Source organism: Platichthys flesus, chromosome 1 (assembly GCF_949316205.1).
Source record: "Platichthys flesus chromosome 1, fPlaFle2.1, whole genome shotgun sequence".
Lineage (NCBI taxonomy): Eukaryota > Metazoa > Chordata > Actinopteri > Pleuronectiformes > Pleuronectidae > Platichthys > Platichthys flesus.
In genome coordinates, this window is record NC_084945.1 from 2,089,646 (window position 1) to 2,103,962 (window position 14,317).

At 46.4% G+C, this 14,317-nt stretch overlaps 1 protein-coding gene and 1 non-coding gene across 2 annotated transcripts in view; both read left to right on the plus strand.

The window, feature by feature from the left end:
- Positions 1 to 309: 309 nt before the first annotated feature.
- Positions 310 to 14,317, plus strand: part of LOC133957318 (troponin T, fast skeletal muscle isoforms-like) — a 133,975-nt gene continuing 119,967 nt past the window's right edge. The window contains exons 1-3 of the mRNA XM_062392841.1: positions 310 to 412; positions 1,110 to 1,251; positions 3,800 to 3,814. Coding sequence (XP_062248825.1) covers positions 310 to 412; positions 1,110 to 1,251; positions 3,800 to 3,814 — 260 coding nt within the window. The remainder of the gene's footprint in view (positions 413 to 1,109; positions 1,252 to 3,799; positions 3,815 to 14,317) is intronic.
- Positions 4,394 to 4,475, plus strand: trnas-cga (transfer RNA serine (anticodon CGA)). The gene has a single exon. It is a non-coding gene; the product is annotated as a tRNA-Ser (tRNA).

Genomic DNA, 14,317 nt, shown 5'->3' on the forward strand with positions numbered 1-14,317 from the left:
AAACAAAGACGTTCATCATCCTGTAACTGGTTTAATTGAGCTGTGCTCTTTTCACCTTCAGGTAAGTGATGATGAAATGTTTCACGTGGGACCAACAATGAAGGTCGAGGTGAAACGAATCATCACCGTTACATTTCCACATTAACCTCGACCAAACCATCACAGAGCTGCTTCGGTAGTAACTTAAAGATGGAGTCGTGTTCCTGGTCTCCGGGCTCCCCCGCCGAGCGCCAGGCTGCTGTTTTATTAATGAGAGCCCCGACGCACAAATCTGTCTCATTATTTTACCATGAATATCTACAGCGTGAAATGAAATCTTCTCCAGAACCGTTCAACCTCACCTTCCCGCCGCCCAAGGACCGGAGCAGGAATCAGAACCAGAAGTTCTCAGGGTTCAGTTCTCAATCCTCAAGTCAGTTCAGTGAGGAGACACACAAACAAACACACAAAAAGTAATACACACACACACACAAACACACACACAAACTCATATATACTGACACAAAACACACACGCATGAACTAACACACTCATAAACTCAAACTATCACAGTCACACACACACACAAGCTAACAAACACACACAAACATGCTGATACTGACATACGCATTTTTTTTTTACAATGTATCAAATTTAACTTATTACTTATTAATTATTTTCGGATTACGTCTGATGATACGATGAACGCCTTTAACAAAATGGTTGCTTTAGCCTTAAGCCCCTCCCAACCAGGTTTGACGTGTTTCAACCAACGATTTAAAAAATGGAGAAAAACTATATTAAAATACATGAAAACCTAAAGAAATGATGCATAAATCGTATTTTATCTCCATTTCCTTAGTCAGAACCTAAAAAAGAAGAATTCATGTCAAACCTCCTCGTGGGACAGAATGTTCTTCTTCCTCTCGTCCTTTATGCAAGGTGATTATGAAGTTGTGTGTTTACGTCTCTCAGTGTGAAGTGTTCGCTCTCCACTCCATCGCTCACTCGTTAACGCCTCGTCTCGACTTCTCTGCTCTTATTGGCTCAGCCCTCGCTCCTCCACACACTCTAACACGTCTCCGTCCTCCTGGTGTGGTCCACGTTTCCCTGTCCTCTCCGGGGACCAGCTGTTACCTCGCTCCGAGTGTCTCCTCTGGCTGTCGGACGCACTGAGGACCCTTCATCTGGATCTGAGAGCCGGCCTGCAGGTCACGACGGCACGAAGCTGCCGGTGGAGCTGCGTTCGAGGACACCTGAGAGCTCAGAGAAGTGACCACCCGCGGGGACATTTACATATATGTGCTTTAGAAATGAGACGTGTGTCAGAGCCGGTCCAGAACTCTGTCGAAGAAAATGTAACTTTAACGACTCTGTCTTCCTGAAGAACCCTCAGCTTAACGTGTGGTTCATAATCTGATTAAACTTTAAATGTCTGAGTTTTCCACAGGTTGAAATATACTTGCTGTTTACTACGGAGAGTGAGTGCTTGACCCGGTCTGTGGGCAGATCATCAGCAACAAGAGATGGTGGAGTTTTGAAGACAAGCCGACCAGGGCAAGACGTCATAGTTGTTTCTGTCTTGATCTTCACATTCATGAAATGTCGCTCTGCTCGAGTGTCGCCTTCTTTGTTGATGTTGAAAGAACCGAAGTTGCAGAGCGATCAGAAGCTATAACCCAGGACCCTTTTGTCAGGGTCCTGGGTAGAGCAGACGGTTCTACGATCTTTAGTCTGAGTTCTGCGGTGTGCCCTCTACTGGAATCCCCCAGTAACACATGTAGTACTTAAGCACTTACATGAGTACGTGATAAGGTTCACGATGCAGCTAGTTGCCTACGCGTGATTGAAACAGCAAGTTTGTTGAAGGGCTAATAAACTGTTCACAGAGAGAAAAAGACAGAATCCAACAGTTCAGGTTTCTCTCGTTTGATGAGTCGCTCCCGTCGTTACAGACGTTTAACCTTTGTTCACAATAATGATAAAATGATTGAATTAACGTAAAGTTCCTGTGTGTGAGTTGATCCATCAAACCGAAAATCACATTAATGAGAATCAATCAGGTGACTAATTAAAATGTTGGTATAATTAATATAAGGTAGATAAACCATATTAAAGTTCAGTTCAAGATGAATTAGAGCCTGAGATCACTTCCTCCTGCTGATGAGCGTCACATGTGTCCCGGACGAGTCACCTCAGGTGTGTTCACGCTGTCGTGTTCTCTGGCAGCGAGCAGGTTTATTCTGTGTAACTTCAACACCGACACGTTCTCCTGCTTTCACTTCATCTCTGCCGTAAATCAGGCTGAAGCTTGAGTTATCTTAACAGCTCCTCTCCAGGGCGGAGCGGCGGCCCAGCACTAATCCACACTGACAGGAAGTACATGCAGTAAAGAGGAAACACAGCAGCACATTCAATCAAAGCACACGTCGCTGTGTTTCAATAATAAAAACCTCCTGCAGAGACTTTCACTCTCTCTGGATCTTCTCCGGTCAGAAAGCAAGGAGCAGAGGACACAACGCGAAATCAGCTGAGTCATCTCCTCCATGAATCCGATGAACGGTTGCTCGTCTGTAAACAAAGTCGATCGATGTGTCTCCACTTCCTAACACTATCGGAAATGAAGCTAAAACATCTCCGATACAAACGCTGCCATCTTGTGGTGATCGAGTCGTTTGGAGTCTGGGCAGTAGTGAGAGAGTTGAGTGGTGTCGATGTTTCACCCATGGCTGCACTCGACCAATCAGGAGTCTCGTGAAAACTTCAACATCAGAGTGATAAGAACTACGTGAAAAGATGAGATACATGTAAGATCTACTGTGTAGTTACGTCCACTCTGCTAACATGGAGGAGGTGGGTTTTGTGATTTATACTGCATCCAAGACACCAGGGGGCGACAATGGGGGAGCCGTCAAAACACAAACACACTTGACGTGTCTGTGTAAGCCCACAAACCATCAGTGTGAGACTGAAGATCCTGAAGATGTGGATCCAATTAACCATCAGCCGTCGTCAGTGCCAGTATTTTCCAACATCTCTTCCTTGAGCTGAGAACGTTTCATTACAGAGATACAGTTTCCTCTCAGCAGCAGTTCACTGGACACGGTTCAGTTCAGCTCTGCAGAGGATAAAACACATCGACGGGCAGAGTTTGTGAGAGGCACCCAGCCGGTAGTAACAGTAAAAGGGAGCAGGGCGGTGAGGTGAGGGTCGGCTTATGTAAGTGTACCGGCCTCCGCTGGACTGAAGCAGAGGGTTGGCGGGAGGACGGGAGGAGGGCGAGGTCGCCCGCTGCAGCCTTCTGCATGAGCGCTTCACTACACAACACATGGGGGAGCTTTTTTGGGGGGGAGGGTTCATCTGAAGGTGTGTGTGTGTGTACGTGTGGGCTTGAAAGAAAAGTGCTTTTCCAAAAAAGAAGTGGAAACTCACTCAGCTTCTCGCCCAAAGTACCAGTCGCTTCAATAATTCAGAGCCAAACGGGATTGTGGGGAGATGAAGAAGAGGCTTGTTCCTCAAAGCTCAGAGTTAAAAAGGACAGGATCCCTATTTGGAACGAAACCAGCCACAAAGTGTTTGATAGAAATGAACGTCACTGAATTCACACGATTCATCATTATCTCTTTTTATACGGTAAGGCAGAATAAATTAACCTTAACTCATTTTTCAAACGCTGGATCCTCAAGAACAAATTTAAAGTTTTTTAAACACTTCCCTCACTTCGCTGATGAGAAAGTCAGAATCTGAGAGAAGAAGGTGAACTCACCAGACGCCGACTGTTTCCACGTCTTCTCTTCTGTCATCTTCACTTCGTTTCCAGAGATCGGGACGAGGACTGGCTGCCGCACGCTTCACCTTGAAAAGAAGAAAGAAAGGAGAAGAATCTGAGGGAAGGTGTCGTTCTGTTCGGTGACGGCAGTGAAAGCTCGCAGCAGATTTTCATCCTGACAACTCTGATGTGATGTATTAAAGATCAAACACTGAGCGATTCTGTGGTTTCTGACTTTGTGAAGGACACAAGCATCATCAGATTCCAGGAGGAGGAAGTTTTGAGTGTGAAATCACCAGAGGCTCAGAATCAGAGGAATTAATGTAAACAAAGCTCCAAACTGTGAACGTCTGAATTCAGTCACATTGTGTTTATTCAAACTTCTGCAGAATCTGATGAGACATTCACTCCGAGTCACTGAGTCACTGAGGAGCTACGACTGAGGGTCACCTTATTTGTTTGATGCAATAAAAAGTAGAATAAAAAATCACTAGTTCCTAATCACTCCCTCTAAAATATGGTCGTGCCATTTCCATAGCTCCCTCACCTGGACCGTTATCCCTGTGGAACAAAGGCTTCAACAGCTGGATGCTCCCCCGCCTGACCTGTCAAACGACTCATTGTGCTTTGGGGAGGTTCCATGTGGTCACGGTGGCCGAGAGGTTAAGGCGTTGGACTCGAAATCCAATGGGGTTTCCCCGCACAGGTTCGAATCCTGTTCGTGACGTTGCCTCATTTAGCTTCAACTCAAAGGAGCTGAAGGAGACTGAGCGTTGAGTTGTGTGGATCCGTGGTGTCGAGGGTTCCCGCCCATATATTTGAATAAGTACCTATTTAATGCAGAGACTATAACAGACACACACAAACTTTGTATGTAGCGGCACACGCACACACCGGACAGTGTGTATTCAGAGACAACACAGATCATCCGCCTCCTCTCTGTTCTTCTGCCTTTTATTCTCAGAGAAAACCACAAGTGACGCGGCCGCCAGCCTCCGGCGACATGGTGTGAAGACAAAGAGACGGAGGAGAGGAGGTCGTGGAGATCCTCATTGGTCCTGCAGCGCTGCCTCAGGTCTGCACCACGACGCACACATCAGCAACGCACAACGACAGGGGAAGTCTGCTCCTCCTGAAGGAACAGGAAAACCGAGGTCCTCACTTCATCTGCTTGTGTTACATTACATTATTACATTACATTACATTTCATTTAGCTGACGCTTTTATCCAAAGCGACTTACAATAAGTGCATCAAACCCGAGGGTACATACCAAGGACGACAAGAATCAAGAAAATACAATTTCTTCAAATAAAGCAAAACTACAAAGTGCTATAAGTAAGTGCCATTTAAGTGCTAGTAAAGTGTTAGTTTCAAGAAGTTGTTAGTGTTTTGTTTTTTTGTTTTTTTTCATTCAAGGTAAAATCGGAAGAGGTATGTTTTTAGTTTTCGGCGGAAGATGTGTAGACTTTCTGATATCCGGATGTCAATGGGGAGCTCATTCCACCATTTAGGAGCCAGGACGGAAAACAGTCGTGTTTTTGATGATTGTTTAGCTCGCAGTGAGGGAGCAACGAGCTGATTGGCCGAAGCAGAGCGGAGTGAACGGGGTGGGGTGTAACGTTTGACCATGTCCTGGATGTAGACTGGACCGGATCCGTTCACAGCATGGTACGCAAGTACTAGTGTTTTGAACCGGATGCGAGCAGCCACTGGGAACCAGTGAAGGGAGCGGAGGAGAGGAGTAGTGTGAGTGAATTTAGGTTAAAAACCAGTCGAGCTGCTGCATTCTGGATGAGCAGCAAAGGTCGGATGGCAGTAGCAGGTAGACCTGCCAGGAGGGAGTTACAGTAATCTAGACGTGAGATGACCAGAGCCTGGACCAGAACCTGCACCGCCTTCTGAGTGAGAAGGGGGCGTGTCCTCCTGATGTTGTACAGCATGAATCTACAGGACCGTGTTGCTGCAGTAATGTTGGCAGTAAGGGAGAGTTGACTATCGAGTGTTACGCCCAGGTTCCTCGCCGTCGGAGTGGGGGTTAACACAGAGTTGTCAAAGTTAATAGTCAGGTCGTGGATGGGAGAGTCTTTCCCTGGAAGGAAAAGAAGTTCAGTTTTGTCAAGGTTAATCTTCAGATGGTGTTGAGACATCCACTGTGAGATGTCGGTCAGACAGGCAGTGATTCGTGCTGCTACCTGTGTTTCTGATCGGGGAAAAGACAGGATTATTTGGGTGTCATCACCATAGCTATGGTAGGAAAAGCTGTGCGAGTGAATGACAGAGCCAAGGGAGTTGGTGTTCAAAGAGAAGAGGAGAGGACCTAGGACAGAACCTTGATTGATCCCAGTAGTGAGAGGACAAGGTTCAGACACAGACCCTCTCCAAGTTACCCTATAAGTGCGTTCATTGAGGTAGGAAGAGAGCAGGGAGAGAGCAGAGCCTGAGACACAGAGGTCCTGAAGGGAGGAAATAAGGATCTGGTGGTTCGCTGTGTCGAATGCAGCAGAGAGGTCTAGAAGGATGAGGACAGAGGAGAGAGAGGCTGCTCTAGCAGTGTGAAGCTGCTGAGAGACAGCAAGGAGGGCAGTCTCAGTTGAGTGACCTGCCTTGAAACCAGACTGGTGAGGGTCAAGAAGATTATTGTGGTTAAGATAGGAGGAAAGTTGATTAAAGATAGCACGCTCAAGAATTTTGGAAACAAAGGGAAGGAGAGAGACAGGTCTGTAGTTATTTACTTCAGACGGGTCCAGGGTGGGTTTCTTCAGGAGAGGATTTACTCTTGCCTCCTTCAGAGAATTAGGAAAACAGCCAGTTGACAGGGAAGTGTTGATTAGATGGGTAAGAAAAGGAAGAAGGTCAGGGGCAATAGACTGGAGAATGTGAGAAGGGATGGGGTCAAGGGGGCAGGTGGTCGGGCGGGCGGAGGTTACCAAGGTCAGAACTTGATTGGGAGACAGGGGGGTGAAAGAGGAGAGCGAAGGGGACGGAGATGAAGTTGTTGGAAGTGTGGTTATAGAAGGAGGATCAGAAAATGAAGAGCGTATGTCATCTATCTTTTTGGTAAAGTAGTTGACAAAGTGGCTTGGTAGAAGAGAGGAAGGAGGAGGGGGACTGGGAGGGTTGAGGAGGTTGGAAAAGATGGAGAAGAGTTTTTTGGGATTAGAAAATGAGGCTTGAGTCTGTGTCTCATGGGTTTCGGTGTTTTGTGGATTTGATTCAACAAACATCTGTCTATCAGAGAGTGAGTGGTAGAGTTGATGATGAAACATCTCAGGATGAAGAAGAAGAGCCGGTCACGTAGAAGACGAAGACGAAGGAGATTCCAGATCTTCTGGTGATGAGGGCTGAGCTGTAAACAACAACACTGATCTTTCCACAGTCTAGATGTTCCCCACATGTTCCTGCTGGTGTGAAGGAGTCGGACCAAACAACCTGCTGCTGCTTCACAAACACAAACTACACAAAGCATCATTATAATCATGTGTCCACATATTCAGAGTTCATGTGTGAAGCAGCTACTGAGTGACTGTTTGACGAGGATGAAGATTGTGAGGAATGAAAAGACGCTGGATGGATCTTTTCTGAGATCTTCTCGTCTCTCGTCACTTTCCTTCTTTGTAGAATCACACTCATTTCAATCTCTGGTGGCCATGGAGCCTCGGTGACCTCACAGCTGCAGCCTCAACACTAAGATCGTGATCGTGAACAGGAGTCCTTGGAAACGTCTGCCTTCCTCCTGTTGTTGTGTTCGTTTGACCTTGAGCCCGTCGTCTCCTGGCTCCTCGTTTCCAGCTCGGGAGCTTTCCGATGAATTACCTCCTGGCGACACCATCCTGATTACGATGCGTGTCACAGCACCTGTAGATCAGTTCTGTCCTCAGAGCCACCTGGGCCGGATTCCAAGAGGACAGAGCGCTGCTGGTTAAACAGGATCTGTGTGAGAACAAAGAGTCAAGGTTACTTGGTCGGAGGACAAGGAGGAGGAAAGATGTACCCCTCCTCGAATGATCTTTATCTACTGAATCTATTTCCAGAATTGAATATACAGATATGAGTTGCTAAAATGTATTTTTCTTAACACTCTACTGTCTGGTTCTATATTCTGGGCCGTTTATCTGATTCTTCCACGGGGTCGGATCGTCAGTCTAGTGCCAGTGAAGCACAAGTGAATTCAAACTGAAAGACGAACTGAGTCTGTGTGAACTTGAGGTCTTGACATGAAAAGTCCTGATCGAGCTCTGTTCCATTTCAGCTAACCTTTCACACCAGTTGTTTCCGTTCGGACTAAACTGAAAAGTCAGAAAGGGCCGGACCAATCAAGCTGAGACAGTTTTTACTTCTGGAAATCCACGGTCCCTGTGTTGATGGAAGTGGTTCTTCATTGGGAGATCGTAAAGATCCTCGGTTAATATCCTGACGACCGTCTCAGCAGATTCACATTCAGGTCCAGCACAGACGCTGAACCACAGGTTGAGAGGAAATCTCTCTTTATCTGACACTCAACCTCTCCACCCTGAGTTTCACTTTTTCACCATCATGGCTTCCTGATCAGATTCCCCTTGTAAGAGCTCTCATTCAGTCTCACCTCCTTCTAAACTCAGTGTGGAAGTGAAGGCAGTGTTGGTATTTTATATATTTTTTATTATTCTAGTTTTTATTGTATTCATTCATCAATTGTAAGATCAACCTTGGACCATTGTTGTTCAACCCTCTTCTTCTATGAATTCTGTCGTGTGCCTTGTTTTTCTCACGATGTCCTTCAGTAAAACCTTCAGGGACAGATAACGTTGAAGTGAAGTTTTTATTTGCTGCCTACAGATGGAAATGAGCTGACATCCTGCAGTCCTCCTCATCCATAAGATCCATGATATCATTTTAATAATGATTATTGAGATAAATAAAGGACAGAGCTGCTCACACTTGGAGGTCAAGATGTTATAAACGTCTGTAAACGAGACTCATGAGAGCTGCAATCACATTAGAGAAACTTTAAACTGTCTATTTTTGTCCTGAAAGAATCTGCGATGAGTTCCAGGAAGAGCCCACGTCTCTGTGTCCCCCCCGATAAAGAACCATGGGGGTAACAATACCCGGAGCTGTTTATGTTAAACATCCAAACAGTGTCACAGTTTATCAGCCCACAAATAGACCTCAGTGTCCCCGAACACAAAGATGCTTTTCATTGCATTGAATAGCCTTTTCATAAACGGGCTGCAAATACTCAGGGCTGCAGTCACAGCTTATTAGCAGAGGCTCTCATTCAATAACAAACACCCACTCTTTGATTAACACCTGTTTCTGCCTCTTCAATGAGGAAACTGAGGCGTTTGAATCATCGACGAGTCGAGGTCTCAATCCGCCGGAGGAGCTGCCTCAGGAACCTGCAGCAGGTCGAGTTTCCACCTCAGCCACCTGACGTAGATCCACAAAAACAGAAATGTGCACCTGTGGAATATGGCTCTTCACTTATTACAGTGACTGTGGCAGACATCACTCGAACAGAAAACCATTACCCCCTCGCCCCCCCACTCACTGGGAATCAAACCTCCTGCTGGGAAACACGTCACCCGCTCTCCCTCCATCACTCCCCCTGAAAATAATGAGCAGCAATTAGGTGTTTGTGACGATATGATGGGGGGGGGGGGGGGGGGGGGGGCAAGAGAAGGTCAGCAGATGACTCAGCTCTCTGACGCTCACCGTCATCGAGTGGGGGGGGCATTAGGCTCCTCTGTCTCCTCTGCTGGAGAACCCTGCGGCCTTCTTCCCATTTAAGGAGAATGTGAAGGGGAGAGGGTTTGGAAATAGTTCAGGCTTTGATACAAAGCTCCGTGGATTTGTGTCAAATTGGGCCTCGTGATGCGGCTCCAAGCAAGCGTCGATCATAGGGTGAGCTCACACACACACACACACACACTCACACACACCCACACACACATCCACACACACAAACAGACACACAGCTGAGGGATGGATCTTATCCGAGGCTCTAATGAGTGAAATGTGGTTGATCCCCTGTTAAGTCCGACCTCAGAGGAGCCGGCCACTCGCAGGGGAAAACACAAAAGCTCTTTGAGGTCATGCGGAGATTTACCAAAGGTACACGAACACACACACACACGTGGCTGCAGGAAGATGGAGACATGTCCGCTTCGAGACAGAGGTCAAAGGTCAGTGCGAGACCTCCTGATCTTCATTCATCCAGTTTCCTCTCCGAGTTTATCCCCGTTTTCACTTTTCACTACACATACAGGTTTGAGTTCCACTGTGAAAAGTCGAAACGTGCAAACCTGCGAGTGGTCACAAAAACCTGAGTAACACAGTTTGTGATGTTTCTCGTGCAGCTTCAGCATCTGCGTCACAGGAAGCGTCTGGAAACTGAATCGTGAAAAAAACCCAGGATACAACAAATCAGATTATTAGAGTTGGAATCAGTTACGACATGTTGAGCTTTCAGCTTTTTATTACAAATATCTGATGGAGTCAAACTGAGGAAAGTATAAGTGAAGTATTATGAACTTTCAACTTGGACTTACACTCTACTAATCTTCAGTGTTTCATCTGCATCGTGGCAGCAGAGCGACACACCAGCAGGTCCCTGCCCTCCCGATCCTCTCTGGACCCAACTCTTCTAAAAACACTGTGTGCTCATCTGTCTCTTTATGAACTCAACCCCCCCCCCCCTCCCTGACAGCGTCTGTCATCAGCCGACATTAGATCGTGATGAGAGGCCCGTCTTTCCTTTAAATAGCACAGCTCCAATTAGCCGTCTGTTGCTCCCCTTTGAACAACGCGTCCGACAGAACGAGCTCTGGAGCCAAGCTGGGGCGCTGCCACTTCTCCCAGTAAGAAACCATGTGTGCTGCAAAAGAATTAGGACAAAGGTCAACGAACAGTAACTGCAGAGTCACTGAGAAACGGGAGAAATCTTCTCTGTAGAGATTCTGCGGAGCCGGGGTCAAAGAGATGTGAAACACAATCTCAAGGTTTTAATGTCAGAGCAGAAACATGAGAGTCAGAGGTTCCTGATCCAGAACTTCTCCCTCGTGTCTCCATCTGAGAAGAAAGTTACATCGTGGCTGACGTGACGAGCTCAGGTGCGTTAGCCGGGTCTGCAGGGTTTTGGTAAATGTACCCAAACACCTCAGGCTTAATTCCCAGAAGCAGCACCCGCGGCTTTGTTGTACATTCCAGAAATCACAATTGTTCATGGGCAGGTTGCCAGAGTGGTTCCTCGTCCCTGATGCGACCGGACAGGCTCCTCCTGGGTCACCGTTTTCCTTCTAGAGTAATTACAGCTCCGTGAGACAAAGAGACACTGCAGCCTCATGCTGAACAAAGGAAGCACCTCTGCAGCCAGAGCGACGTCGGGAAATCAGGCCGAACAAACAAGTAGAGTCAGTTTGAGACACGAGAGAAAATAACCTGAAACCGCAGCTGAGGAGCGAGGATCTTTGACAACAGCAAAGAACCCGATGGAACAACAACGTCTCCTGAGGAGTTCAGCTGCTGCAGCATCAGATCATCACACCTGGAGACAACATCTGTATTGACAAGTTTCAGCAACTATGACAGACGATAGACAGATGGTTCGTCCAATCACCGGCAAGGTCTTTTTTGAAAGCACCTCCCCTTTTCCAATCAGTTTCCTTTCAAACCAAACGTCCCAGACATCGGCTGCTCGAGTGTTTTATAGCGATAAGACAAAAAGACTCAACCCCGCTGCAGAATGTCAACATGTCACATGACCTCATGACGTTTGGGGTAACTCTGCTCTGATTGGCTGAAGGCTTCACTGACACGTAGGAAACATCGTAGGTTTTTACTCTAAGGCGTGATCAGCTGATTATTTCTCTTTCTCTTAAAGACAATGAGTTTTATTTGATCTTCTGACAGTTTATTTATTCACTAACATTTAAAAGAAGCTGACGTTTTTTTTTAACTTCTTCCGTGTTGGCCAATCAAATGCTCTAAATGCAGATACACACATTCTAGCAGATTATTTTGTGTGACAAAACTTCACTCACATATATATATATATATATATATATATATATATAAATAAACTCATCTCCAGGGTTCCAGGTTTGCATTTGGGCTTTGGGAGTTGTGTCCATCATTAATATTCAGTGCACGGACCTCCAACGCTGGAGCAACATGAATTTTTAATTTGAGCGATGATCCCCTTTAAGAACAATCTGGTGACTGGGGGCTGGAGATGATTTCTGACACCGAGGCTGAGATCCAGGCCGAGCGAGGCGTCGCTGCCAGAGACGCTCGGAGCTGACTCCCCTGCAGACAACACACAGGAGACAGCTCATCAGGGTTTTATGATGTTTGATGGACCCGGGAGTCCCTGGGAGACAAAGCTCTGTGACTCAGTGTTTCTGGTGAAGGTGTTTTCCCTCAACCGGCCACATCGAGCTTAAATTATTGATTCACTGCTTTTCTCTGAGCTGCGTTCAACAGACTGAGCTTTAACTTCCTGCTTCCAGCTGCAGGTTCACTGATTCAACAGGACGAGCACTAAAAGCTTTACTCTGTCAATGACTCAGGTCGTTTAAATATTGTCTGTTTTTATACTTGGACGTACAACATGTCATATTCTGCCACCAGGGGTCTCTCAGTGAAAAACAATAACAAGAGGCGGAGCTTGGCATCATGTGGGATCATGGGAGTTGTTACACCTGCTGTACTGAGTTTTTTGGCCTGTAAAACTTTTGACATTTTGAAAAGCTTCTCAGAATCTGGATTTACCGGCGAGGAGGTTTAGACATACCTGGAATTTGCTGTTGTGTGTTTGTGCAAGTATAAATATAAGTGTGGGCTCCACCGTTTATGAGTTATACTTTGGCCAGCCACCAGGGGGTGATCGACACACCTCCACTTTATTTCACAGTCGATGGTTAATGATTGTGTCTAAATGATTGAGTTCGCCAGTGTAAACCCCGCCTCCACCAGTTGTCTGCTGGGATTGGCTCCAGGAACCCAGTGACCCTCAAAGCTTAATTTCTATAGTTGATGGACTAAAAACTTGCGTCACCTGAACAGTTTTTTCCCCATGGCAGTGGGGCTCACAAACAAGCCCCCTGCATCACACTGACTCTGCTGACCCCCCCCTGTGCACATAATTTATAACTCTATATTATTGGCACTATCTCCAATCTCTGCACCTTAGAACCGGACGTAACTCTACTTACTGTATATATTGTTGTTCGATATTGTTGTTTTTTATATTGTTGTTCGATATTGTTGTTTTTATATTGTTGTTTGTACAGTGCACCAACCACACCAAGGCAATTTCCTGTATGTGCAAATATACATGGCAATACAAATAATTCCAAATCTGATTCTGGACGTCGACACGATGGCTGACACACGTGAAAATGAACTCAATTACTTTTATTTCTGTAGAAAATGAAATAGCAGAAGATATGTAAAAGGAAACCCTGTGGCCCAGTGTTTCCAAATCGTTTCCTCTCATGTGCTCAGGTAGAGAAACAGAGATCTGCCAGAATGCATCAGGGTCAGAGACAGATCGTCAATAAGTGACGTCTCAGCTGCGTCTCTGATCTGAAGACGACAGGAAACAGACGAGACGTGTTCTGTCCAATGTCTCTGCTCCTTTACTGGGACACAAACTGATCTACAGCACGCCACGGCCTGCGGTTACCTTCGTGAGCAGGTGCAGACAAACCGAGGTGGCGTGTGTGTGTGTGTGTGTGTGTGTGTGTGTGTGTGTGTGTGTGTGTGTGTGTGTGTGTGTGTGTGTTGAGAGCTGCAGGGCGGCTGCTGCTGCGTGACAACCCCGAACCGGAACACACCAGAAACAGGAATGAGTCAGGCCGTCCCACGGAGCACGCTGACTCGTTGGGACCGTTCCTGCAGCTCAACAGAGCAGAGGGAAATAAAATCTTTTATTTTGACGGGTCGGCGGTTGATGCGATTAACGTATCGCGGTGACGCGGTACAGCACGGCAGGTCTCAGATGCTCTGCCACATTTCTACTCACAGAGAGTACCAGGGTCAGCAGAGAAGATGGCTGCTGATTGTAATGAGTGGAGCTCTGAGAGGCTGCTCCGCCCTGCAGGGTCAGTCAACTGCATCGCACACATTCAGCAGCGCAGGACAAATCTAATCAGTGCAGCAGCACAAGAGGCTGAATGTGACATTTATACACCCCCCCCCCCCCCCCCCCAACACACACACACACGAAAACACACACAGACGGGATTAACATACAAAATAAAGTTTTGATGACTCACAGGGACCTTCACTCGTTTAATGCTGAATAGTTAAAAAACAATTGGAGCTCAGTTCACAATGTAAACAACAACAACAACACAAACTGGTGGTGATCTTAACCCTGCCTCCTCCATGTTAGTAGCGGGGACATACACACACACACACACAAATAATGTTAAATATCATTTCAGGTTCTCTCATCACATTGATGTTTGTTGTGTTTGGTTTTAATTTGTTATTTGATGATATAAAATCCTAGTGATTGATGGCGGAGACTGACTTCTGATTGGTCTAATGTGGGTATGGGCGGGACCTTGATCTTCAAAATG